Genomic DNA, 27,781 nt, shown 5'->3' on the forward strand with positions numbered 1-27,781 from the left:
ATTTACGGTTTGCATCCGCAGAGATGCACAGCACTGTGGATCCAGCAGTGATGGAGTTAACATGAGCTCAGAGCTGCAGAGCCAGTGGCAGGAGCAGCGTTGGGTATCCAGGTTCTCTCCTCAGTACCACAGTGAGTGAGCCAAGAGTCAGGAGTGTCTTGTCTGTCTATGGGATCTTGGATGCTGTGAATGTGCTTGTAGAGCCACCTGGTACCAAGCGGTGGTCACATCCAGTCCAGAGATCCAACAGAATAGCATCCACATCAGCAGTACCAGCCGGTGTTTGCTTCCCTGAGGATTCTTCCGGATTTTCACCATGCGCCTGGTAATAGATCTTATTTCCTCAGTGTATAATGCTCTGTATGCTTTATGTTGTCTTGTGTATTTAAACTAATTGAATGAAGAATGTCATAGTGCCTGCCGGGACAAGCATGACGGTTATTATACTTGTCAGCTCAAGATACATAGTTCGATTTCCTTACAGGGACTCCTGGAGCAAGTCTTACTTTACATGAGATAAAAATGCACTGAATGAGTTAAACGTAAAACAAAAATCAGACCAAAAATTTTTTCTAAAAAATCTAAGATTTGCTGTGTATTTATTTATTTTCTTGTTCAGTGCTTCGTGTTTTAATAATTGTCCCATAAACATACTATTGAGCAGAAATACAGTGGTCCCTCAACATACGATGGTTGCAATGTAAAGTATAGGACAGTGGTCTACAACCTGCGGACCTCTAGATGTTGCAAAACTACAACATCCAGCATGCCCGGACAGCCGTTGGCTGTCCGGGCATGCTGGGTGTTGTAGTTTTGCAACATCTGGAGTAGTGTTGCTCACGAATATTCGCAATTCGAATATTCGTTGCGAATATCGCATATTCCCGAATTTTACGAATTTCGCGATTAAAATTCGCTATTACGAATAGTCGTCTTTTTTTACAAACTGTTTTAAAAACTGAGCACATTGTAGGGATCTCCTTCAAATGATAAACGCAATGCTTGTATCATTTCACTAAAGACCCAGGGATGAGACTGTGAGGCGAAAAGTTTATGCATGCGAATTTTCGCATTGCGAATATTCGCAATACGAATATTTGCAATGCGAATATTCGTGGAAATTCCGCCTTACTTATGCCTGTGAGCCAATGAGAGTTCTGCAAGCACAGTTGTCAGAGCTTAGCAACGTCCCTCGTATGATGTTATAGCGCGCATGCGCAGACGAGCGAAATTTCGCTATTAATTTCGCATTCGCAATAGCGAAATTTCGCAATTCCAAAAAACGTCACGAATATAACGAATATTCGAATTTCACAAATATGGGACGAATATTCGTCCTCATGTTCGCAAAATATCGCGAATTCGAATATGGCATATGCCGCTCATCACTAATCTGGAGGTCCGCAGGTTGTAGACCACTGTTAGAGGAAGTTATACTCACATGTCCCCGCCGCTCCAGACCGTCATCGCTCGTCATCGCTGCCCAGGATGTTGCCGTCCATCGCTGTCGCCGCGTCCCCGAAGTGTCCCCGATGCTTCCCCGGCATCCGCGCTCTCCGTCGCCGCCATCACGTCGCTACGCATGCCGCTCCTATTGGATGACGGGACGGCGTGCGCAGCGACGTGATGATGACGATGGAGAGCGCCGACGATGCAGGGGATCCCAAAGAGGACGCACCGGAGCCCCGAGGACAGGTAAGTGATCGTCAGCGGACCACACGTGGCAGCGTAAACGGCTATCCGGTGGCAGCTGAAGCAGTCTGCGCTGCCGGATAGCCGTTTATGCGATGGCCCCGACATACAAAAGCATCGTATGTTGATGCTGCCTTCAACATGCAATGGCCTCTGAGAGGCCATCGTATGTTGAAATTATCATATGTCGGGGCCATCGTAGGTCGAGGGGTCACTGTATTGGGAAATGTTTGTGAACATGCTTCTATCTCCACTAAAATTCCCCAATCTGTTCAGTATGCCTCATTCCCAAATCTACAGACTGAAAACTACTAGTTATGATTATGCAAAGGCAACTGAATGGAGAAATGTTAAAAAGGTGTATGATCAATTCTATGAATTATTTAAAGGATTTTAGTCAGTTGAATCCAATAATTTTGGTGCAACAGATGCATTATGGATGCTGTTTCAGAGTTGTATGGGGGAAAAGAATCATTGTTGCCATAATTATAGATATAATTTATAGCCACCTTGGTTGAAAGTCTTTGCATTAGTCCCTATTGTACCTTAGAACTTGATGTCCTTCCTTTATTGTGTATTAGATGTTCTGTATTGTAATTAATGTACATTAAAAGTCCAACCTATGGTCTACCGTAAGTTCAGGGTCAACCTTTGTTATAAAGAAGCAGTTCAGTACTATACAAATGACCTTTGTTATATAATGTCCAACCCTTAAACCACCATAATCTGAGCTTCAACCTTTAATGTGCAACAGCAATTTAATATTATGAGAATTGAATATTGAATGTCCTACCATTAGACCTCCTAAGCCTGAAGAGCAGCTGTCATTGTATATTAGAAGCTCAGTACTATTGAAATTGTAAATTGAAGATACACCTAGGATTCCTGGCTTTAATGTATATTAGCAGCTCAGTACTATAGCATTGTTACATTGAACATCCAATCTTTGGTCCATCTAGACTTGTGATCAGAAGAAAGTACTGTAGGAATTATACTCTGGACAGTTATAGATCTTATGAGAAATGTCTTCTTGCCTTCTATGGGCTGTGGAGCTGTTCTAGTCAGTGTTATAGGATTGTAGGTATCATGCAGATAATTGTCTTTATTGTAGTGTGTGACTTGTTGAGTTGGTTATATCCATGGTAGACTATGAATCATTGTGGAAGTAGACCACTCTGTCTTAAAGGGGTACTCTGCCCCTAGACATCTTAGTTCCTATCCAAAGGATAGGGGATAAGACGTCTGATCGCGGGGGTCCCACTGCTGGGGACCCCTGGGATCTCGGCTGCAGCACCCCGCTGTCATTACTGCACAGAGCAAACTAGCTCTGTTTGTAATGACGGGCAATACAGGGGCCGGAGCATCATGATGTCATGGCTCCGCCCCCTCGTGATATCACGGCCCGCCCCTCAATACAAGTCTATGGGAGGGGTTGTGGTGACCATCACGCCCCCTCCCATAGTCTTGGATTAAGAGGCGGGCTGTGATGTCATGAGGGGGCGGAGCCGTGATGTCAAGATGTTCCGGCCCCTGTATCGTATTAAGGTTAATTCCCAAAAATAACCTAATTGGCAATGGGCCGCTTTCACACAGGTGTATTACAGGTATTTGTGGTTCCATATTATAGCTGCAATCCCTGGCCAGACCATGGGTCTGATGACCTGAAGTGACACCAGTTTGGATCATTAAACCTGTTTTAATTCTAGGACTTTTGTAAAAAATGTGTCAGTACTTTGCTCCGGAGTGAAACCGACCTCACATTTGTCTATGTTGACCTCATTTGGCATGTTATGACGAGATCTATCCAGCCATTATAAAGTCAAAAATGATAAATATGTGTAGAAAACAGCTCACCTGAATGATACGTTCCAAAATCAGTGCTGCTGTTTATACGGGAAGCACAGACACATAACTTAGGGAACTGCCAACGTATGAAAAACTTCACAAAGCAGGAGAAAAGTCCAGCAACCACATGAATTATTAAAACTGGTATAAATATAAACATACAAAAGGTTAATAGTAAGGCTAGGCATCCTGCCCACAATGAGCTATTTTAAACTCTAAGCATTCTTTCTCGTGGCGCATGTAGAACATGTGTTTGAAACATGTCTGTGGCATACCTAGCCGCTGTTTTAACCTTCATTTGTATGTTTTAATAAAGGATTACATTATAATTCACATGGGCACTAGACGTACCCCCTACTTTGTGGAGCCATGTGTTTTTGAGAAAGCTGGTTGACATCTGAATATAACCACCATTAGCCACCATTGACTGTTGTCAAAGCTAATAATGTAGAGACAAACTCCTAATTCTCATATTATTAGAAAGGCAGAAACATACTCCTATCAGGACTCCAGGAAAGCTGGATGACAGCTCCTGTACGAGCTGTAATGGTGCCCAGATTGGCTTTCGCCTAGCCTTTTATTATAGCTACAAAATGGCAGTAACAACATCCCACAAGAGGACAACTCTGAATTTTATGTGAGGGACAGATGTTCTTAAAATAGGAAAACAATGTAATAATGTATCAAAAGAAAAGCAGGATTTGTGAAAGGATTGCCATTCCAGATTCACCTTGGACCATTAGAACACATCTGCCTAGTACAGTATAGTTATAAACCCAAAACTCAAGAAATTGCGGAAGATAATCGTATAAAAATATCTACCGTATTTTTCGCCGTATAAGACGCACTTTTTCTTCCCTATACTGCGAATACACACCTATCGGGTCGGTCCCGGCGGTCATCAACGGCCGGGACCCGCGGCTAATACAGGACATCACCGATTGCGGTGATGCCCTGTATTAACCCTTCAGACGCGGCGATCAAAGGTGACCGCCGCGTCTGAAGCGAAAGTGACACTAACCCGGCTGCTCAGTCAGGCTGTTCGGGAATGCCGCGGTGAAATCGCGACGTCCCAAACAGATTACAGGACACCGGGAGGGACCTTACCTGCCTCCTCGGTGTCTTCTCCGTGCCGGGATCCCCTGCATGGCGGCGCTCTCCTTCGACGTCATCGCGCACGCCGTCCCGTCATTCAATAGGAGCGGCGTGCATAGCGACGTGATGACGGCGAAGGAGAGCGTGGATCCCAGGGAAGAAGACGTCCGGAGTGTCGGGGACTCCCCGGGGACGCGGCGACAGCGATGGAGCGACATCCAGGGCAGCGGCGACGGGTCCAGAGCAGCGGGGACACGTGAGTATTACCTCCTATACCGTGGTCTTCAACCTGCAGACCTCCAGATGTTGCAAAACTACAACTCCCAGCATGCCCGGACAGCCAACGGCTGTCCGGGCATGCTGGGAGTTGTAGTTTTGCAACCTCTGGAGGTCCGCAGGTTGAAGTTCACTGTTGGGTTCAGAATCTTTTTTTTCTAGATTTTGCACCTTTAAAATTGGGTGCGTCTTATATGCCGGTGCGTCCTATAGGGCGAAAAATACGGTATATACTTTATTAAATCAGATTAAAAATTGTGTGTCACATTACTAAATACACATACACAAAAGAGAAAAATGGCAATTGGAACACAGGGGGCGACAGTGGTTGGGCAGAAAAAATGTGCTAATAGGAAACACAGGGAATGCATACATATAATGTAGGGCATAAGCTAGTAAAAGCTAAAAATTACAAACATAAATTGCATGTGCAAAAATAGCAAAGGCAATTACAAAGCGATACCCACCTACTGTATAGCAGCAGCAGGGAGACCAAACCACTGAAACCTTCCTTCTTCCTTAAAGGGGTTCTCCAGTGCTTACACATCTTTTCCCCTATCCAAAGGATAGGGGATAAGATGCCTGATCGCGGGAGTCCCGCCACTGGGGACCCCCGTGATCTTGCACGCGACACCCCGTTTGTAATCAGTCCCTGGAGCATGTTCGCTCCGGGTCTGATTACAGGCGACCACCGGGCCGGCAGCGTGTGACGTCACGCCTCCGCCCCCGTGTGACCTCACGCTCCGCCCCTCAATGCAAGCCTACGGGAGGGGGCGTGACAGCTGGACTCCCGCGATCAGGCATCTTATCCCCTATCCTTTGGATATGGGAAAAGATGTGTAAGCACCAGAGAACCCCTTTAATTCCTACCCCTTCCTTTATGTGCACTGCATATTTGTGTTCCCTAGTACAGTATAGCTAGAAGCTAATTTTTCGGTTGCATTTTAACACTAAATTAGGTATATATATTGGGAAATCCTATCTCATGTGTCAATAGAGTTTGATTGGCTGTATGTATGCCAAAGGAATGTCCTTATGATATAGAAATGGCTGGTGTACATTGATACATTTGTTTAATGTCTATTGGTAATAGACTTTCATAACTTTATATAAAAAAAACTGTATACCCTGTGGAATATTCAATTTCATAACTGTAGTAAATGGGGTATCTGATTATTTATAGCATAAACAGTGCTATGCTGTTTACACATCTACCATTAAAGTCAATGGGAGATACGCAAATTACACTAAACATCCTACCAACCACCTCTGGGGCCACAAGTTGGCCAAAAGGGGCCTTTAATCTTGAGATAGGTGCAGGTCTCAGAGGTATTCTGTGGATGTGCCATAGATGTCCTGACTTTTGGCAGGATAGGTAAATAAACTGAGCCACAAAGGGGAAGGGGAGTGGTATAAACCACATAATCTTAAACCAAGTATTGTCTTGGGTAGTATGCCATATGTCCAAACCAAATCGTCCATGGCTCTCAAAGCTTTTTTTGGCTGTATAAAAATGACAACTGAAATACTATAAAACAATTGTGTTATCTTGTGGAATGTGTTGTAAAACCATGATACGTTGTGGGAAAATGCACACTACCAGTGCCCTTGGGCATGTGCGAATACACCCTTGAAAAAACCCCAAGCTGCTTTGCATAATAAATAAACCAATTAGATTACTTGAGCTGAAGCAGCGCACACCAGTATACATTCATGTTGTACTCATTACTGGTGTGGGCAATAAGCAGATACATTCAACCAGTCGTGTCCATTCCATTCTTGTATGCAAATAATTCAAGAGGGTCCCAGAACTTGAGATATGATGGATAACCTAGGGATTATAGAGGCAAGCTGTTATCTGAACTTCATTCCATAACTTCACAACTAGTGTTGCTCGCGAATATTCACAATGCGAATTTTATTCGCGAATATCGCATATTCGCAAATTCGCGAATATTCGCGAATATAGCACTATATATTCGTAATTACGAATATTGTTTTTTTTTTTTTTCACAGTACACATCACAGTGATCACCCCTCTCTGATTCCAGCTTGTGTGGTCTAAAGAAGGCTCTAATACTACTGTGTGAGATTGGCGAACGAATTTTCGCATATAGGAAAATTTGCATAAGCAAATTTTCGCTCATGCAAATGCGAAAATATAACGCGAATATTACGAATATGCGAATTTAGCGAATATATGACGAATATTCGTTCATATATTCGTGAAATATCGCGAATTTGAATATGGCCTCTGCTGCTCAACACTTTTCACAACCAATCCTACAAGCAAGAAAGAAGATTTCAGCTCTAAGGTCTACAGAATTGTTCATGCAGCTCTGGACTGTACAAGCTGAGTAATGTATAGCATCTACATAAGTATATCCTCCTGTTTAGCTGAAAAATCTATCTGTAAATGGTGAGAAAAATGTAAACATGCACTAAAGGTGCATTATACTTAACATTTTAAAGAAAAGCACCTACATTTTCAATTCTTTTTAAATTTCCAAAACTTTAAAGGGGTACTCCACCCCTAGACATCTTATCCCCTATCCAAAGGATAGGGGATAAGATGTCTGATCGCAGGGGTCCCACCGCTGGGGACCCCCGCAATATAGCATGCGGCACCCACCTGTTTCTTGTCCGGACCCAGACCCTCCAGCACTTCCGGACAAGAAAGAGGTGGGTGCCGCACACTATATTGCGGGGGTCCCCAGCGGCGGGACCCCCGTGATCAGACATCTTATCCCCTACCCTCTCAGAGGCCATTGCATGTTGAAGGCAGCATCAACATACGATGCTTTTGTATGTCTGGGCCATCGCATAAAACAGCTATCCGGCAGCGCAGACTGCTTCAGCTGCCACCGGATAGCCGTTTACGGTGCCCCGTGTGGTCCGCTCACTATCACTATCGCATCGCCGGCGCTTTCCATCGTCGTCATCACGTCGCCGCACACGCCGTCCCGTCATCCAATAGGAGCAGCATGTGTAGTGATGTGATGTGTAGTGATGAGACGGAGAGCGACATTCCCAGGCAGCAGAGACCTTCCCAGAGCGTCGGGGACACCTCGGGGACGCGGCGACAGCGATGGACGGCGACATCCAGGGCAGTGGTGACGGTCCGGAGCGGCGGGGACACGTGAGTAAAACCTCCAATACCAGTGGTCTTCAACCTGCGGACCTCCAGATGTTGCAAAACTACAACTCCCAGCATGCCCGGACAGCCAACGGCTGTCCGGGCATGCTGGGTGTTGTAGTTTTGCAACATCTGGAGGTCCGCAGGTTGGAGACCACTGTCCTATACTTTACATTGTTGAAACCATCGTATGTTGAGGGATCGGTGCAAACGATGGTCCATTTGGAACGGATTACCATCGTATGTTGAGGGACCACTGTATATGTATTTGTTGATCAATCGATGCAAACAAATGATTGCTTATAATAAAACTCTGGGGTGGGGGGACGGACTATAACAAATTTTAATCACTCCCTTTTCCCATAATAGGTGGTCTCAGGCAAACACATGGCTGTGTCCTTCCATTAACACCATTCTTTTTCAATGTTTTTCTAATAGTGGATACATGAACAGAGGTTTCATATTTCACGGAATGTTGAAAAGTTTGCGATGTTTTTTGTTGGAAGTGGCAAAGTATGTGTTTGCTGCTGGAGTTTGTGTCTTTTTACTACCAGTCCAGCCATGTGTGACATAATGGACATTTCCAATTGTCTGTAAGCAGAACTCTTCTTAGAAATCTTGGCATGACATAAAGTCTACGGTTAACCATAAATTGAATAAAGTGGTGTAAGAAATAGATCTAAATTGACAATATATACTGTGGGATACGTTGCCTAGATTGTCTCCATTGTTTACTAGAATGTTTGTGTTTTGCCCAGAATTTTAATGCAATTTTATCTACACGCTTGGTATTTCTATTTTTCCTTTCTTTCTTCATAACCTAATCATAAATCAAAGAGTATTGGACCTTAAACTTGTCTTATTCAGTTATATCTGACAGGGTTTGCTTGGTTTACAAATATGGAAAGAGTGCATGTGACTGAAGCTCAAATTCCCTTTAAAAAAGCTCAAATATTTTATTTTGTCATTAATAAATAAATGCGCTAAAATGTTACTAACTTCATTTTAACTCCAAATAAAGTATCAGGAATATTACTGAATTGTGTCATATAGAAATCTTTCACATGGCAGTAGGTTATGTTGTAATTTGTATTAATTAATATTAATCTCTCTCTCTCTCTCTCTCTCTCTCTCTCTCTATATATATATATATATTTAATCTCTCTCTCTCTCTCTATATATATATATTAGAGATTAATATTAATTAATACAAATTACAACATAACCTACTGCCATGTGAAAGATTTCTATATGACACAATTCAGTAATAATCGGTCGATCCCTAATATATATATATATATATATATATATATATATATATAGATATACATACATATATTAGGGATCGACCGATTATCGGTTTGGCTGATAGTATCGGCCGATATTCACGATTTTGGGCGTTATCGGTATCGGCAATTACCCACGACCACCCCCCCACGACCCACTCCACCGTGCCGCACCGCACCCCCCCCACCGCACCGCCCTGGCCCCATTGCCTCCCCCATCCCCAGTTTTATAATTACCTGTTCCCGGGGGCCACGCTACGCTACTTCTGGCTCCTGCTGCGTCCTGCTGTGCGTAATGACGAGTGACATGACGCAACGTCACCGTTAGTGCGCACAGTGACAGGAGGACGCCACCGGAGCCAGATGTAGAGTAGACCCCGGGCCCCGGGAACAGGTAATTATAAAACCGGGGATGGGGGAGGCAATGGGGCCGGGGCGGTGCGGTGGGGGGTGCGACGTGGTGGAGGGGGGGGGTTGACGGGGGGTGGCTGTGATAGGAATCAGGAGGACCCAGGACAGGCAGGGGGAGAGTAGCGGGTGGCAACGGCGGCCTATGGCACCGCAAAAGCCGCTGCAGTTCATTGATTTAAAGCGCCCACTTTAAATCAATGATCTGCAGCGGTGTCGCAGGGGGGGGGGGGGGGAATAAATAGCCGATAATTTATACCGGAATATCGGTATAAGTTATCGGCTATCGGCCCTAACCTCCACAGATTATCGGTAGTGGTATCGGCCCTAAAAAATCAATATCGGTCGATCCCTAATATATATATGTATACATACCTGATTTGTGAAGTGAAAAAAATACAGCTGTTATCCCTCCTCCATTTGCTTATTAACCACTGAATATTTCTATGATATGCTGACTTTGTGCCATGATAGAATAAAACTTCTAACATCAGCTCTTTTACCTTGCCAAGCAATATTATTTATTATTGTGTGTAGTGATTTTAAGAAAAACCTTAGTGATATCCATTTCTTTAGAAATAAGACTATTTTTATGAATTCTTCCCTAGGATTTGGTAAACAATTATATATCTTAACTTATAGGATTTAATATAAGAAAATAATTTATGTGGTTGAGCTGTAAACAATCCTTGAGATCTAAAGATATTGAAAATCATCCATGATTTTTAGGCTTCCTTTTCATATTCAGAATAGTTTGCATTCATAAGTTTTATTTTTATTTTTTTTAACCCTAAAATCTCCCAAAGTTTTCATATGCTCAAATAACATACACTGAAGCGGATAGATCTGCAAAGGAAATGAGCATGTCTTTATTATATCATTATGTCCTCTTTTTATACCGGTTGTTAAAGGGGTACTCCGGTGCTAGGACATCTTATCCCCTATCCTTTGGATAAGATGCTTGATCGTGGGGGTCCCGCCGCTGATCGTGGGGGTCCCCGGAGCATGTTTGCTCCGGGTCTGATTACTGGCGATCACGGGGCCCCCTCAATGCAAGCCTATGGGAGGGGGCGTGACAGCTGGAATGGAATGCTCCGGGGACTGATTGTAATGGGGTGCTGCGTACAAGATCACGGGGGTCCTCAGCGGCGGGACCCCCGCAATCAGGCATCTTAGCTCCGGATGTCTTAGCTCTGGAGTACCCCTTTAAGGGAAAATAGATGAAAAATATGTATATTCCTGGACAAATTAAAGTTCTGGAAAAAAGACTATAAAACCATTTTGAAGTGGTCTGAGAATATCTACTCCAATGTTTGTGGAGGAGAGCGAAGACCTCCAGGGATAGAATGTCACTCTGTTGTGCAGCTTCAAAGGTTTGGTAGATGGCCCCCCTGCCTCTCCAAGCTGAAACCCTCCGTCCTGAGAGACACAAATATTCATGGACCTCTAAATTATTATAACCTGACTGTCCAGTAAATAACCTAGAACTTTCACCATCAACTGAAGGATCTGGAGACCCGAGTGAGAGACGCAGGATATAAAATATGACGCCAAGATAAAGACGTTCATAGTGTTGGGATTCAGTCTGACTGATCTGTGTTCCAGTGTTTCTTCCTATGCCAGGGAAAACAGAAGTAACTATATACACTGTAAGGGCCGTATTTACAACTCATGCTTCTCCTTGCACTTGAAATGTACACTCCCTATTAGGATGATTCCACTTGCCTTAAAATTATTTTCATGCAGATGGCTCTCACCTCTATTCACAGAAAGCGGTGATATCAATTACAGCCCACAAAATAATGAGCATGGGGAAGCTGCACATCTGCAGGTACATTTTGCAGCAGTTCTGACCCATGTGGATTCCACCAAAAGGAGAAAAAATTATTACATCTTTTTGTGGTGTCGGGGTGTGAGGTGCAGGGTAGATGCAGGGCAGATGTTTTGGCCCAAGGCGCAGATGGTATTAACCCCTTCTTGTCATGACGCCAGGGTGGGGTTTAGCCTTAACCACCTGAAGGTAATACTGTTTATCCTGGGTTAGACAGGGACAATGAATAAACCAATGCCAGGTTAAGGATAATGGCAGCTTTACTGAGACAAGACAGGTGATTTAGTCTTTGCAGTACCGCCAAATATCCTAGGGAGGTGACGAGTGACACCGGGGGACCTCGCAGGCTTGCTGGGACTTGCAGTAGTTAGACTGACTTTAGTGAAGGCCACAGTGACTACAGATGGATATGACTTGACAGAGATGGTGACTGACAATAAGATGACTTGACTTACTGATGACCGACTTGTGACTACAGGACTTTAGGCTTAAGGCCTTCAATGCTTTGGACACAGACACTGGAGCAACTTGACTGCACTTGACCTCAGCAGAAGTAGCAATGTGCTAAGAGAGAGATTGCAGCCCCTCCCCTTGTTATATAGGAGGGCTGTGCTTTGAGCCCATAGGTCACTTGTGGGGTCACCTGGTCACTGGAGCCCTGTGGGTATGCTGCAGGGGAGCCCTGGGGACATGCAGGGACTCTGCCTGACAGGGCAGGAGGACAGTACGGGGCCACATCATCCCATACTGGGACATCACATTTTCTTCAGGCTACAAAAGTGCGGCAGCATCAAAAGTATTTTTCATTTTAACTCACTGAATTGCGGCCCCCTCAACACTGCTGCCTTAAGTACAGACCCACCGGTGTCTAGTAGAAAATATGGCCAGGACTGTAAGTGCTTAGGCGTTTTCTGTTGTTTTTATTTTATTTTTTTTCACTTTTATTTTCTTCCTTTTTTTTGTGAGTATGTTTGTCATTTTATCTCTCAATTTTTGTAAGAATGAAACTTTTTTGTTTTTAAATTGAAGCCTAAAATTGTTTCATTGTTATATGTATTAAACTTTTGATTGGGTATTTACATTGTGATTGTTGGAGAGCAGTATGTACATGTTTCAGATCTTTTCTCCAGAGTTTGATAAGTAGTGGCATTGTGTATCTGGGTGTGTGGACTGTGTGAAGTGTGATTTGTTCTCTATTTGCAACTTCTCCTTCTGGAGAGATTTCGGGCTTGGTATGCATTTCCAGTTTGTTTTTAGTCAGTTAGTTTGTAGTCAGTATTTTACTCCTGCTTGGAGTAAAACACTGACTACAAGGAAAGGCTACCTAGAAAGGGTGGCAGGATAGAGCTGCTTTGCATAATCATTGTTCTCTTAAATGTTAGAAACTATATGGTAAATTAACCCCTTAAGGACAATGGACATAAATATATGTCCTGATGCACTGGGACTTTGCACACCAGGACATTTACGTTCTATGACATGCGCGGTGCTCACATTATGCATCGCAGGTCCCGGCTGCTATCAGCAGCCAGGGACCTGCCAGTAATAAGGGACATCAGCGATCGAGCTTATGTCCACCATTAACCGCTCAGATGCAGTGATCAATACAGATCATGGCATCTGTGGCAATACAGCACTTGTAATCACCCACGAGGATCAGATCAGCCAAGATGGCAGACGGTGGAGGTCCCCTCCCCTGCCTCCGTCCATCCTCCCCGTGTCTTCTTTTTTTGATCTGCCTTCCAGTAGAGCAGAGAAGTAAATCACTGATAACACTGATCAGTGCTATGCATATGCATAACACGGAACAGTATTATCAACCTAATGATTGCTATAAATAGTCCCCTATGGAGACATAAAAAGCATAAAATAAATCTGGAAAAAAAAGGGATTTTTTTTAAATGCCCCTCACCAGTGAAAATTTTAATCGTCCCTTTTCCCTATTTTACAAAGAAAGCGTGCAAAAAATTATTAACATATTTGGTATCTGCACATGTATAAATGTCCGAACTATAAAACTATAATGTTATTGATTCTGTAAGGTTAACAGTGTAAACGTAAAAAAAAAAAAAAAAAAAAAGTCAGATATTGCTGCTTTTTTTTTTTTTTTTTTGCCACATCACATCCCAGAAAAATGAAATAAAATGTGATTAAAAGGTACATATACACAAAAGTGGTACCAATAAAAACAACAGATCATGGCCCAATGAGCCCTCATACAGCCCTGTGTATGGAAAAATGAGAGAGTTAAAGGAGTTAGAATAGGGTGATTTAAAACACACTAATTTTGTTTAAAAAGTTTGATATTTTTGAGTAGTATAATAATAGTAAAGCATGTAAGCATGGGTATTATTGTAATCATATTGACCCGCAGAATAAATAGAACATGTCATTTTTTTCCATTAAAGTGCACTGTGTAAAACAAAACCCTCCAAAATTAACTAAATTGCATTTTTACCCTACAAAAATATATATTTTTTGTTATGCCATACATTTTCTGGTAAAATGAAAGGTGTCATTACAAAGTACAATTGATCCTACAAAAAACAAGCCCTCATATGGGTCTGTGGACGGAAAAATAAAAAAGTTGTGGATTTTAGAAGGCAAGGAGATATCTGGCAAAAATATCCTTATACTAGGGGATAGTATATAATTTAAACTAGGGGATAAGTACCTGATCACGGGGGGGGTCCGAGCGCTGGAACCCCCGCGTTCACCGGGACGGGAGCAGGCACTCAGCGAGGAGTGAGTGCTGCAGGTAACATGCCAAAAAGTCCCGAGTATAGCACTCAGGAATCATCGGCGCTCTCATAGACATGAATAGAGGACTGGCCGTCTGTGAGAGCTGAGGTCCTGTCCCGGATATGGCATGGGGTCCCAGTGCTCTGACTCTTTGCAATCCTCTACTTATCCCCTATCCTGTGGATAGGGATAAGTTTTTTTTTCACTACAGTAATCCTTTAACATTATATTTTAATGGTTCGGACATTTATGCACAAAGCAACACCACATATGTGTATGTTTATTTTGTTTACATTATTTTTTGGGACCCTCACGATTTTCTGTACGGGACCCTAGCAGTCTGCAGGAAGTCAGTGTGCTGACCACACAGGGGATACATAGAGAGGGCGTGTTGGCCGGCACTTTGTGCGGGGGGTCGGCACACCCCCTCCATGTGGACAGCTAGGGCCCCGTACAGGTGATTGCGGGGGGGGGGTCCCAGCGGTTGGTCCCCCGCCCCCCCCCCCCGCAATCTATAACTTATACACTATGCTTTGGATAGAGGATATTTTTTTTATTTTTTTTACTACAGTACTCCTTTGGTTAAACTGCAAGGTTAATGAAGTCAATTAAAAGATCACAAGAGTTCAGAATTGTGTATTTTTGGTCACTTTATATACCTATCAAAAAGTTCACAAAGTTTTATTAAAACAAATATGGTACCAATAAAAATTACAGATCATGGTGCAAAATGATGGCCCTGTATACTGAAAAATAAAAGAGTTACAGGGGGAAAAAAATAAGACAATTTTAAGCATACTAATTTTCATACAAAAAGTTATAATTTTTAAAAAGAAGTTGTAAAATAAAACAAAACCTATGTAAATTGGGTATTATTTTAATGGTATGGAGGAAAGATTAAATATAGCATTTTAATAAAAGTGCACTGTGTAGAATCGGAAGCCCCCAAAAGTTGCAAAATGGTGGGGTTTTTTTTTTAAATCTTTTTTTTTTTTGTTCACCATAGATTTAGTGAGTGATGTTATTACAAAGTACAATTGGTGGCACAAAAAAAAAATAAAATACAAGCCCTTATATGGGTCTTTAGGTAGAAATTTGAAAGCATTATGGCTCTTAGAAGGCGAGGAAGGAAAAAAAAAGTACAAAAATGAAAAATCCCTGCGTCCTGAAAGAATACCTCTCATCAAAAGATTTTTTTTTATATTTTATAGTTTAATATATATAGATTAATTTTATAATATGATTCTATAGAAAAATAATTTCCTTTAATGTGTTTTTTATGTTTGAAATTTTGGCCACTAGGGGTCTCCCTAGGAGTCCCTGTTTCAGTTATTTTGGACTCACGCCGGCCTGGCTGCTGAGTCCGAAATTGCATACTAAGCGCAGCTCCGGACCTGTCAATCAGACAGGCGGGAGTGAGCGCTGTGCTCTTATCCCTGCAGGGCACAGAAGCTCTGTACTCCAATGTTCCTATTCATTGTATGGCATGTGTATAGCCAAACAGAGAGGAGAAGACTCAGAGGCTGCCGTCCCTGTCCTGTACTTAGCCTGTATGCGTGCTCCCGAGAGGGAGGCCAGTATACAGGAAGAAGGGCGGAAGCCGGCCCTGGCAGGCCTCAGATGACGTCGCGCCTGCGGGCCATGCCCACTTACTCCCCTCGTACACAGCTCAAAACTGAGCTACCGAAGATGGTATAAAAAAAAGTATTCACAGGGGTTTTTAACTAAAAAAAATACAGGAATAGAGATAGTTAGAGTCAGGGACAGATGGGGAGGGGGATTAGGTAAAGTTTAGTTGATGATAGGAACTCTTTAAGGGGTTAATTATTAATGCCTCCTTCATAGTAGGAGAAAGAGTATTCACATGAATTCAACGCAAAAAGGTGTTAACTGATTCACTAAGCTGCAGATCCAGATGTTGGTAATGTCATTTTATGCTTTCATCTATACCCAGAGTTTTATTATTGGGGGATTGTTGTAGGGTGTTTTTAACCTCACCCTGAGAAAGCAGAGACAGAGGAGAGTCTAAATACTTTTCTTATTAAGGATAGAAAAGTAATTAAATTAAGATGTACAGTCTTTCTGTGAAGGTCATAGTCCAATTGAGTAGAGTATAAGTGAAAAATGTTGAAAATGTTTCTACTATGCCCCATGGATCATTTATAAGCCTGCTTTTCTTATTTCTAATAGCAGAAATGTAAGCTGGTGGATTGTGATTCTGAGTGAATGAGACAAGGAATTTACTCAATCTTCTACATCAAGGAAATATTTAAAACAATCTTCATATTGTTCCTGAGCCTTCTGTCAAGAGTACTTGACTTCCTTGATATGTCATTTCCCAGGTACCTACTAAAATGTTATATTCCATTTACTACTAGCTTTCTTTCTCAGTGCAATATCTTGTGAGAAAAATCCCAGATTGTTATTTGTTAAGCTATACTACTAATCTCAAAAAGAGAGTCATCTTGTTCAAAGTATCATTACACTTCATCCTAGACAACAATCTACTCAGGGGTACTCTGGTGGAAAACATTTCTTTTTAAAATCAACTGGTGCCAGAAAGTTAAACAGATTTGTAAATTACTTCTATTAAAAAATATTTACCCATCCAGTACTTTTTAGCAGCTGTATGCTACAGAGGAAATCCTTTTCTTTTTGAATTTCTTTTTTGTCTTGTCCACACTGCTCTCTGCTGACACCTGATGCCCGAATCAGGAACTGTCCATAGCAGGAGAAAATCCCCATTGCAATCCTATGCTGCTCTGGACAGTTCCTGACAAGGACAGAGGTGTCAGCAGAGAGCACTGTGGACAACACAAAAAAGAAATTCAAAAAGAAAATAATTTTCTCTGTAGAATACAGCTGCTAAAAAGTACTGGAAGGGTAAAGAATTTTTAATAGAAGTCATTTACAAATCTATGTAACTTTCTGGTACCAGTTGATTTAAAAAAAAAAAAAAAAAAAAAAAGGTTTCCACCGGAGTATCCCTTTAAGTAAAGGTGGCGGTGGAATTAAGGTGCTCGTCTAATTACTTTAAAATGTCAGCCACAGGTCTCTTTTAAACCCCAGGGTCACTGATTGTAAGTCTATTGATAAAGGTCTGTGGCAGACTGTACTAAAAGAGCGCTGACTGTGCTATGCTTTGGCACAGAATTGTACGGTGTAAGCAATAACATTATTGCCTTGTAAATAAATAAAATAATATATTAAAAAAAAAAATACACCCTAATAAAAATTTTAATCTCTCCCAATTGAGGTTGAAGGTTGAACACCAGAAGACCCGTTTCCTGGGGCCTTGACAAATGAGTGTAGGGTAGAAAAAGCATGGCCTTCCCAAAGACAGCTACTGTCCAGGTCACAAGGGGGGAGCTCCAGAGCAGGAAATCTCAGAACTCAGAGAACTAAGTGCAAGACCAATATAAATGACTTTACACATTGATTGTAGGGGCTAAAGGAGAAGACCTGGAAGACTGTTGTAGGGCCAAGGAGTAGTTTCTGTGCTTTGATCATGGTAAGGACCTAATAAAGATCTGAAAATGCATTGTCTGGCATAAAGACAACACTGTGTAGATCATCCTGTCATGCAGCACATCTGTTAAACAATGTTTCCTCCTAGATTACAGGAAGATTATTGCTTGTGGTATATAACACTGGATACCATCGTTTCAAGAGATACACACATGGTAACCAATGATCAGTTGGTCTATCCAGTCTTCTCATATTTTTTGTCTAACTTATGCTATCAAAGATGGTTGGAATCTGCACATCGGTTCTTCAGTTGGTTCCATGGAATGAACAATGTGCCCACATTCTATGCACCCTGTGATCATGTTGTTGCCATAAATCTGGGGCTTTGAGCATTCATAGTTGGCACAAGCAGACATAGCTCCCTGTTCTTAACATGATCAATTTAAAAAAAAAAGATGATGCTGAAAAAACTGCATTTATAAGTATAATTGACAAGGCATTGGCCATCTCATTGGCGTGGCCAGAAACATATCCAGCTCTCATGTCCAGATTGTGTTTCTGAACCCAGTTTCCTATCTGATGCTATTGGACAGATGTTAAATCCTAATCAACCTCTAAAGAGAGAAATCTCTTTTTAGTTGATTTGGAGGTGTCTTTGACGTGAAGGCACACCCCTCTACCTGATGTCTGGAGGCAAATGCTTCTTTGATTTTGAGACAAACAACTCTTTGTTTGATCTAGAGGAAGACATGTGGCGAGGTGCTCATTGTAGTCGTAGCTGAGGTAATGGCAATTATTTGGAGTTGTAGTTTTGCAATATCTGAAGGTCCGCAGGTTGAAGATCACTGTCCTATACTTTACATTGTATTTGGTTCAGAATCTTTATTTTCTAGATTTTTATCCTATAAAATTAGGTGCATCTTATATGCCGGAGCATCCTATATGACGAAAAATACGGTAATGTGACATTTCAGTCCACACAAGACCTTTATCAAGCCATATCTGTAGGAAAAATACTGAATCTTAGTGTACAGAGTACAAGATGGACCAAAGAGTGTGTAATGACTGGTCCCAGGTAAAAATTGTTTGTAGATAAAGGCCCTGGCTGGACCAAAACATTGAATTATATATCTGCTACTATGTTTTCTACTTCCCATATATATTAACATTATCAACAGCAAATGGGTATAGGCAGCCGCCTCTTTAAGTTGTCGGAAATTAGTAAAATAAAGGAGTTCCTCCCATCACCAGTGGTCATGTGGTTTTCCTTTAGAGGTTAGGTGTGGGAGCTGCCTCCGAAATGTTTCTGGTGGCATGGAAAAAGAAGGAGTCCTTCATTGCAGCATCACTCTCCATTAGGAAACACTCAACACCAGTGCTCAACACTGCCTTAATACCAAAATTGCCACCATGCTGTAGATAATTAATTAATAATTAGTCACCATACTGTGACTAAATCTATACAGTGGTCCCTCAACATACGATGGTAATCCGTTCCAAATGAACCATCGTTTGTTGAAACCATGGTATGTTGAGGGATCTATGCAATGTAAAGTATAGGAAGTTGTACTCACCAGTCCCCACCACTCCGGACCGTCACCGCTCGTCACCGCTGCCCTGGATGTCGCCCTCCATCGATGTTGCCGCGTCCCCGAGGTGTCCCTGTCACTCCGGAACGTCTCTGCTGCCCGGTATCCTCGCTCTCCATCGCCGCCATCACGTCGCTCCTATTGGATGACGGGACGGCGTGCACGACGACGTGATGACGACGAAGGAGAGCCCTGGCCATACAGGGGATCCCGGCACGGAGCAGACACCGAGGAGGCAGGTAAGGTCCCTCCCGGTGTCCTGTAAGATGTTCGGGACGCTGCAATTTCACTGCGGCGGTCCCGAACAGCCCAACTGAAAAGCCGGGTTAGGGTTTTATTTTCACTTCAGACGTAGCGGTCAGCTTTGATCGCCGCATCTGAAGAGGTAATACAGGGCATCACCGCGATCGGTGATGGCCTGTATTAGCCTCTGGTCCCGGCCGTTGATGGCTGCAGGGACCGCCGCAATAGGACAGGTATTTGCCGTATAAGACGCACCAACTTTCCCCCCCCCTCCCCCCCAGTTTTGAGGAAGAAAAAGAGCGTCTTATACGGCGAAAAATATTATATATATCTGCTACTACATCTACTGGTCTACTTAGTATATACAACTTAGAAAGAATAATATAGCACCAACCATTTGTGTTGCTACATTTGACCACTTATTTTGCTTACTTCCACTTTGATGTGCTAATAAAAGCATAAAATGTATCTATTAATGTGCCATAGACTATTCTTCACATGGATGTATGGATTGCATATCCTGCTATGTGGCACTCATCATTTAATTCGGAAGTACTTGACCACTGCTTATCTCTTTATAAAAAAAATATGCCTTTCTTTATTATTATAGATATATAACAACATATTCAATAAATGAAAGGAATATACCACAATTGTTTTTCCTTTATCTGTAATCCTATATATTTGTCATGACTGCTTTTTGTCACTTGTTTCAGTGGTGACATTGAATCATCCTTGTGGGTGGAATATTAGTTATATTAAATGTAAAGATTACTTTTTTTTTTTAACCTCCTCTTAAATTATGCAGAATGTTTATGTAGATTGTAAGAATGACCGATATCTTTATCCCACTTTTTCCCTATGTTGAACAGGAATTAACATATTGTTAAAATAATAACCATACCAGCTTTAAAAAAAGATTGTAACAATGCATTATACTACAGGCTTTGACTAGAGGCTGACCCCTTCTATTATAAACATATGCAAATGTTACTTAGCGGGTTTATTGCCTTTTCTATTGGCAGCAGATATACTGTGATGGATGCCATAGTTTCTTATTGCAGCCAATGGAATTACAGCAATTGGCTGCTTGACAGAGAGAAGTCAACGTCATTTCGCAAATTACCTTTAAGTACCATTGAATAGCTTTATGGTTTTTATATTTATGACCTCAAATCGTGTAATTTTGTCAAACTAAAAGCTGGGGTTGGAGCTATGAATGTTGGACGTTAAAGGCGAATGCCAATTGTATACAGCATATGCATTGTATACAGCAATTGTACACAGAACACACCTCCACCGTGTGGTAATTGATAGAACGATGAACAGATGGTCACTTATTTGTGATTTTCCATCGGACCCTGGAGAACATCCACACAGATAATTGAGTACCTGACCAGGTGCAGTCGTCTACCACATGTTGTGATATGTTGTACATTTCCATAAAAGAGTCTTGGTGGAGCATTAATAATGATGGTAATAGGCAGCCTGTTCATTTTTATTGGTAAAATTCTTAGCTTTTTTGTATAAGTAAATATTACTGCCCTCTATTCTGTTTATTGGTCGGGATCCTAGCCAGTGTCTTAGTGGAGTTCTTTGAACCCACCAAAGGAAATGATTCTAAGGCCCCCAATTCATCCATCTATGCCACCGGACAAACACCTTTACATGCATTGTATTTTAATAATTGTATTGCATTGTATTGTGTTGTATTGTATTGTATCTTTTGTTTCCTCAGGTGACAAAGTTATCCAACACCCTTTTTACTTGGGTGCAAAAATAACTACCCCCCTCTGAATAATTGGTTGTACCACCTTTAGTATTAATAACTGCAATTAAATAGTTCTTACAGAGGGACGTCATCTTTTATAGTACAGTGGTCCCTCAACATACGATGGTAATCCGTTCCAAATGGACCATCCTTTGTTGAAACCATCGTATGTTGAGGTAAAGTATAGGACAGTGGTCTACAATCTGCGGACCTCCAGATGTTGCAAAACTACAACACCCAGCATGCCCGGACAGCCAACGGCTGTCACCGCTCGTCACCGCTGCCCTGGATGTCATTGTCCATCGCTGTCGCCGCGTCCCCGAGGTGTCCCCGATGCTCCGGCAAGGCCTCTGCTTCCGCGGCATCCTGGCTCTCCGTTGCCGCCATCAAGTCACTGCGCACGCCGCTCCTATTGGATGACGGGACGGTGTGCACAGCAACATGATGACGACGATGGAGAGCGCCGACGATGCAGAGGATCCCGAAGAGGACGCGCCGGAGCCCCGAGGACAGGTAAGTGATAGTCAGCGGACCACACAGGGCACCATAAACGGCTATCTGGTGGCAGCTGAAGCAGTCTGCGCTGCCGGATAGCCGTTTATGCGATGGCCCCGACATACAAAAGCATCGTATGTTGATGCTGCCTTCAACATGCGATGGCCTCTGAGAGGCCATCGTATGTTGAAATGATCGTATGTCAGGGCCATCGTAGGTCGGGGGGGTCACTGTACTTATTTGCTAAACTTAAGTACATAGGTTTTGTTGCATAAAATGCTCATCTCTAGCTCAGGGCAAGACTTTGACCAAGGAATAGTTTTTGTTTGTGTGATCTTTAACTGTATATACTGTACCTGTTATGCTTTAGCTGCTAAACAGATGACAGGATATTTTTCTTGACATGGTCTGATACAGCCCGAAGTTTTTGGTTCCTGCAATAGCATTAAATTGTGTGACAGCACAATAGCCACCATCACCACATTTGACTGCTGACAGTGTTCTGGAACACGGTATTTGTTTTACTTGTGTTATTTACCATTGGCTATTTTCCCAACAGAAGATATAACGAAGCGGTAGCTTCTGAATTACTAATTTCATATAAATTCTTGTTTTTGTACAGCCTCAGTCTCTTTCTTCTTGAGTCTGAATATTACCCTTGGCTGAGTTGAGAGAGATCTGGATATGTTTAGGAGTTCTGAGAAGCTTTGAAACCATGATGGCTGGTTGGGTTTCCATGTCCTAGTGAATAATAGCACAGAATTTATCAAGAGGCACATGCTTCTGACAGCCTAAGAAATGTACATACGTTCCAAACTGGCATAGATATCAACTACAACTTATACCTGCTGCTAGCATGAGTGAATTGTAATAAATTGGGCATGGGGGGGGGGGGGGGGGTGACCACTAGACGTTTCAGCACGAATGCTAATTTTTACGAATGTTACCGTTTTCGGATTGATCAATAACCACGATAATACGAACATCAGATTCACAAATACATTCGTAAGATAACGAATGCATTCATTAACCGTAAAACGAAAGTAAATAATTAATTAGATTTTTTCAATTGGTCCTTGGGAGGTCACATGATCGGAGTTCCTTGTTACATGATACCTTTTAGCCAATGAGCTTATTCCAGTCGATCCCTACTGTATCACAGACAGTGAGGCTGTTTAGTTAGTTGTCAGGTATTCCTGTGAGAGTTTGCCTGGTGTTACTGGAGTGTGGAGTCACTGGATTTGAGGAAAACTTGGCTTCTGACACAGAAACTACTGGAAAACAAGAGAGGATCAGCAAGGCCTGCGTTAGAAATAAGCATTAAAACGAATAACGCAATAGTCCGAAAACAAAAGTGAAACGAATGATATATACAACGAATAGAACCGAAAAAAAACGAATGCATCCGACAGCCGAACAGTTTCCGAATAGAACCGAAAAAATATATATATACGAATGCGTCCAAAAACAGAATAAAACAAATTACTGTATCCCGAAGGTTTAACAGAACTGAAAACATTTTTATCCGAAAAAAAGCAAAACGAAAATTTTGGTTTGTGTACAAGTCTACTTACCACATCCCCTTTGTACAATTCACGCCCTCTCTGCGCTACACTTGGCAAGCGATGCGCAGATCATCAAACAGTCAGGGTTTTTCTTTGCTAAATTTTGGCTTTTTTTAATGATCTGTGCAAAACACAAATCCCTAATTTTCCCCAATAGTATTTTTGTCAGTATTTAGTCAGTATTTTAGCCAAAAACAGGAGTTAAATTGACACAGAGAAAAACTACAATTAAAATATTTGCACTTTTACTGTGTTTTGAACCCACTCCTGGTTTTGTCTAAAAATACTGGACAAATATTGACCAAAATACTATCTGAACCCAGCTTTAGAGTAAGGTTGGGTAAACAGGTTTAGATTAAGGTGCCCATAATTCTGATATAAAATTTTAGAAAACATTGGGTTACATTTATTGCTGCAAAAACAGATGCAGCCATTCATTCAGTTTTGGCTATTTTTATTTCCTTAACCCCTTAAGGACCAAGCCCATTTTGACCTTAAAGACCAGGCCAATTTTATTTTTGTATTTTCATTTTTTCCTTTTCGTCTTCTAAAAATCGTAAATCTTTTATATTTTCATCCACAGACTAGTTTGAGGGCTTGTTTTTTGCGTGACCAGTGGTCCTGTGTAATGACATCACTCATTTTACCATAAAATGTATGGCGCAACCAAAAAATACTATTTATGTGGGAAAATTAAAAAGAAAACCGCAATTTTGCTAATTTTCACGCCGTACAATTTACGGTATTAATTACGGTATAAATTACTGTGTTCTTTATTCTGTGGGTCAATACAATTAAAATGATACCCGTGATAACATACTTTTCTATTACTGTTGCGCTTAAAAAAAATCGCAAACTTTTTAACCAAATTTGTATCTTTAAAATCCTTCTATTTTGGTGAACTATAACTTTTTCATTTTTCTGTATAAGCGGCGGTATGAGGGCTCATATTTTGCACTATGATAATTAATTTTTATTGATACCACATTTATGTATTTTTTTAAATTAATTTTTTTAAATAAATAGCAATAAGCAGCAAATAAGCAGCAATTTTGTGCTTTTTTTTTTTTTTTTACGTTCCCGCCATTCACCGTATGGGATCAATAACATTATATTTCAATAGTTCAGACATTTACGCACATGGCGATGCCAAATATGTGAATTCATTATTTTTTTTACACTTTATGGGGGTAAAATGAGAAAAAAGGACATTTAACATTTTTATTGGGGGAGGGTATTTTTCTAATTTTTTTTACTTTTTTTTTTTAACTTCTTTTACTTTCATTTTTACACTTTAATAGTCCCATAGGGGAATATTTATAGCAATCCTTTGATTGCTAATACTGTTCAGTGCTATGCATAGGGCATAGCACTGATCAGTGTTATTGGTCATCTTTTGCTCTGGTCTGCTCGATCTCAGACCAGAGCAGGTGAGGGGCCTCCGTCTGCCGTCCTGGATGATCTGAACACCGCGGCAGCGCTGCGGGCGATCCGATCATCAATATTTCTGACCGCAATGCTGCAGATGCCATGATCTGTACTGATCACGGCATCTGAGGGGTTAATGGCAGACATCCGCGTGATCGCAGATGTCGGCCATTACCGGCGGGTCCCTGACTGTGATCAGCAGTCGGGACCAGCCGCGCATGATCCAAGCATCTCTCCGATACTCGCGGTTATGTAAAGGATGTAAATGTACGTCTTGGTGCGCTAAGTACCACCACACCAGGGCGTACATTTACATGGTCGTTTAGGGGGTAAAGAAGTACTAGAGTGAAAGAATAGGGGAAAGAATAGTGAAAGGATAGTGGATAAGTATCTGATCGCGGGTGTTGGGGGGGGGGGGGGAGGTTATCCAACCGCTGGGACCCCCAGTGATCTCCAGCCTGGCGCATTGGCTTTCCTCGCGCATTGAGTTGGGGTCAGCACGCGCCCATCATTCATCGCTATGGGAGAGCTGGAGATACCCGAGCGCTAAACACATTTATCTCTCGTGTATCCCAGTGGTCAGACTCCCCACGATCAGACACCTATCTCCTAACCTTTGGATAAGGGATAAATTGCCATTCACTGCAGTAATCTTTTTAACAAATGCAGCAGTTATCCAATATTACATGTTTTGTCTAATATATATATATATATATATATATATATATATATATAAATATCAAAAACTGCTCTTGGTAACAAATATGCAACAACAGGATGGGAGCAACTTTTTTTTTACACAACTTTATATAAGAATATAGATTACATTCCAGGCTTAACAAAAAAACATAATATTTCCCTGAAACAAATATTAACTTCAAATATATGTTTTGAGCCGAAGACCACCCTGGCGAACACATGAATAATGGAATACAGTGTAAAAAAAAAACATTAAAAAAACCCATCAGACTAGACTAGAATGATAAAAACAGTATCAAAAAGCTTAAATATATTGTCACCTTGCTATAAATATTAAATGTATACAGATGAGTGCGGAGATCCGTGCTGTCTGCGGCCATGAATATTTGAGGAGGAAGTTTGAGCATGTCTAGCACTGTGAATAATTGAGCAGATTTCCAGACATGCCATAGGTCGTGACATCTTTCAAATGACACTTCATAGAACTAATCAACTTTATGGCGCTTGGTGCCTGGAACAAATTTCTTCTTTCAGCAGAATCTTTCTGTCAATTAAGGTTTCATACACTGTATAAAATGAACATTTATATAACGCTGTTAGACTTATTATTGGACATAATCACAATTCTCTCTAAGCTTTACAATGTAGAAATAGAAGATGTTCATAATGGTCACTATTAAGAAAAGAAATAGCCTTTGTGCTATTAGATGAATTAGGCATAATAATGGGGTTGACTTTACCGACTACAGTCAAGAATATTAAAACAATTCTATTTGCTTTTTGGCTCATGAATGCAATACAAGTCACATAAATGGCAAAATGGTAAGATATTTAGCAACGTTCTATTGGGGCACAGTGTATGGGATACAAAAGCTACTATCCATACATAGTGTGACATAGAAAGCAAAACATAAAGAGAAGCAGCTCATATAAGGACAGTGACCCCCCGACCTACGATGGCCCCGACATACGATCATTTCAACATACGATGGCCTCTCAGAGGCCATCGCATGTTGAAGGCAGCATCAACATACGATGCTTTTGTATGTCGGGGCCATCACATAAACGGCTATCCGGCAGCGCAGACTGCTTCAGATGCCACCGGATAGCCATTTACAGTGCCCCGTGTGGTCCGCTGACGATCACTTACCTGTCCTCGGGGCTCCAGCCCGTCCTCTTCTGGATCCCCTGCATCGTCGGCGCTCTCCTTCATCGTCATCACGTCGCTGTGCACGCTGTCCCCTCATCCAATAGGAGCAGCGTGCGTAGCAACGTGATGGCGGCGACGGAGAGCACGGATGCCGGGGAAGCAGAGGAGTTGCCGGAGCGTCGGGGACACCCCAGGGACGCGGCGACAGCGATGGAAAATGACATCCCGGGCAGCGGTGACGAGCAGTGACGGTCCGGAGCAGCGGGGACAGGTGAGTACAACTTCCTCTAACAGTGGTCTACAACCTGTGGACCTCCAGATGTTGCAAAACTACAACACCCAGCATGCCCGGACAGCCAACGGCTGTCCGGGCATGCTGGGTGTTGTAGTTTTGCAACATCTGTAGGTCCGCAGGTTGTAGACCACTGTCCTATACTTTACATTGGTTTCAACAAACGATGGTCCATTTGGAACGGATTACCATTGTATGTTGAGGGACCACTGTATGTATAGAGTTAAAGCCAAATGTTTTATGAATGGGGATAAAACATCCTTCAGAAATATTAGTGATAGGACAAAGGAAAACTCTGGTGATACTTAAAATAGTAATAGTCCTACAAAGAACAAGAAAAAGTATAAATCTCTTATTTTTCATCTGTTCCTATGTTGATTATTTTTTATCCCATAAATCAATAGTGTCTGAAAAGATATTAAAGTTGGTTATATATCTTGCTAAATCCCAATGCCTCTTTCTCCATTTATCAGATACATTTCCCCTTATCCCTGGATACTGCTCTGTCTTTGTACATTCCAGGACAACTATGAAAGTGTTGGGAACTAAAAGTAAACAGACGGCTAAAAGGGTGAAGACATATATTCCAATGCAGAGAACACATGAACTCCATGCACATCTTGTTACTGGTTAAAGGGGTATTTATGGAAAAAACTATTTTTTTTTTATATCAACTGGCTCCAGAAAGTTAAACAGATTTGTAAATGACTTCTATTAAAAAATCTTAATCCTTTCAATAATTATCAGCTGCTGAAGTTGAGTTGTTGTTT

At 41.8% G+C, this 27,781-nt stretch overlaps 1 protein-coding gene across 1 annotated transcript in view; it reads left to right on the forward strand.

The window, feature by feature from the left end:
* The first annotated feature begins 113 nt into the window (after positions 1-113).
* Positions 114-27,781, forward strand: part of SCHIP1 (schwannomin interacting protein 1) — a 526,606-nt gene continuing 498,938 nt past the window's right edge. Inside the window, exon 1 of the mRNA XM_056565051.1 lies at positions 114-325. Coding sequence (XP_056421026.1) covers positions 317-325 — 9 coding nt within the window. The 5' untranslated portion in view covers positions 114-316. The remainder of the gene's footprint in view (positions 326-27,781) is intronic.

Source organism: Hyla sarda, chromosome 3, assembly GCF_029499605.1.
Source record: "Hyla sarda isolate aHylSar1 chromosome 3, aHylSar1.hap1, whole genome shotgun sequence".
NCBI lineage: Eukaryota > Metazoa > Chordata > Amphibia > Anura > Hylidae > Hyla > Hyla sarda.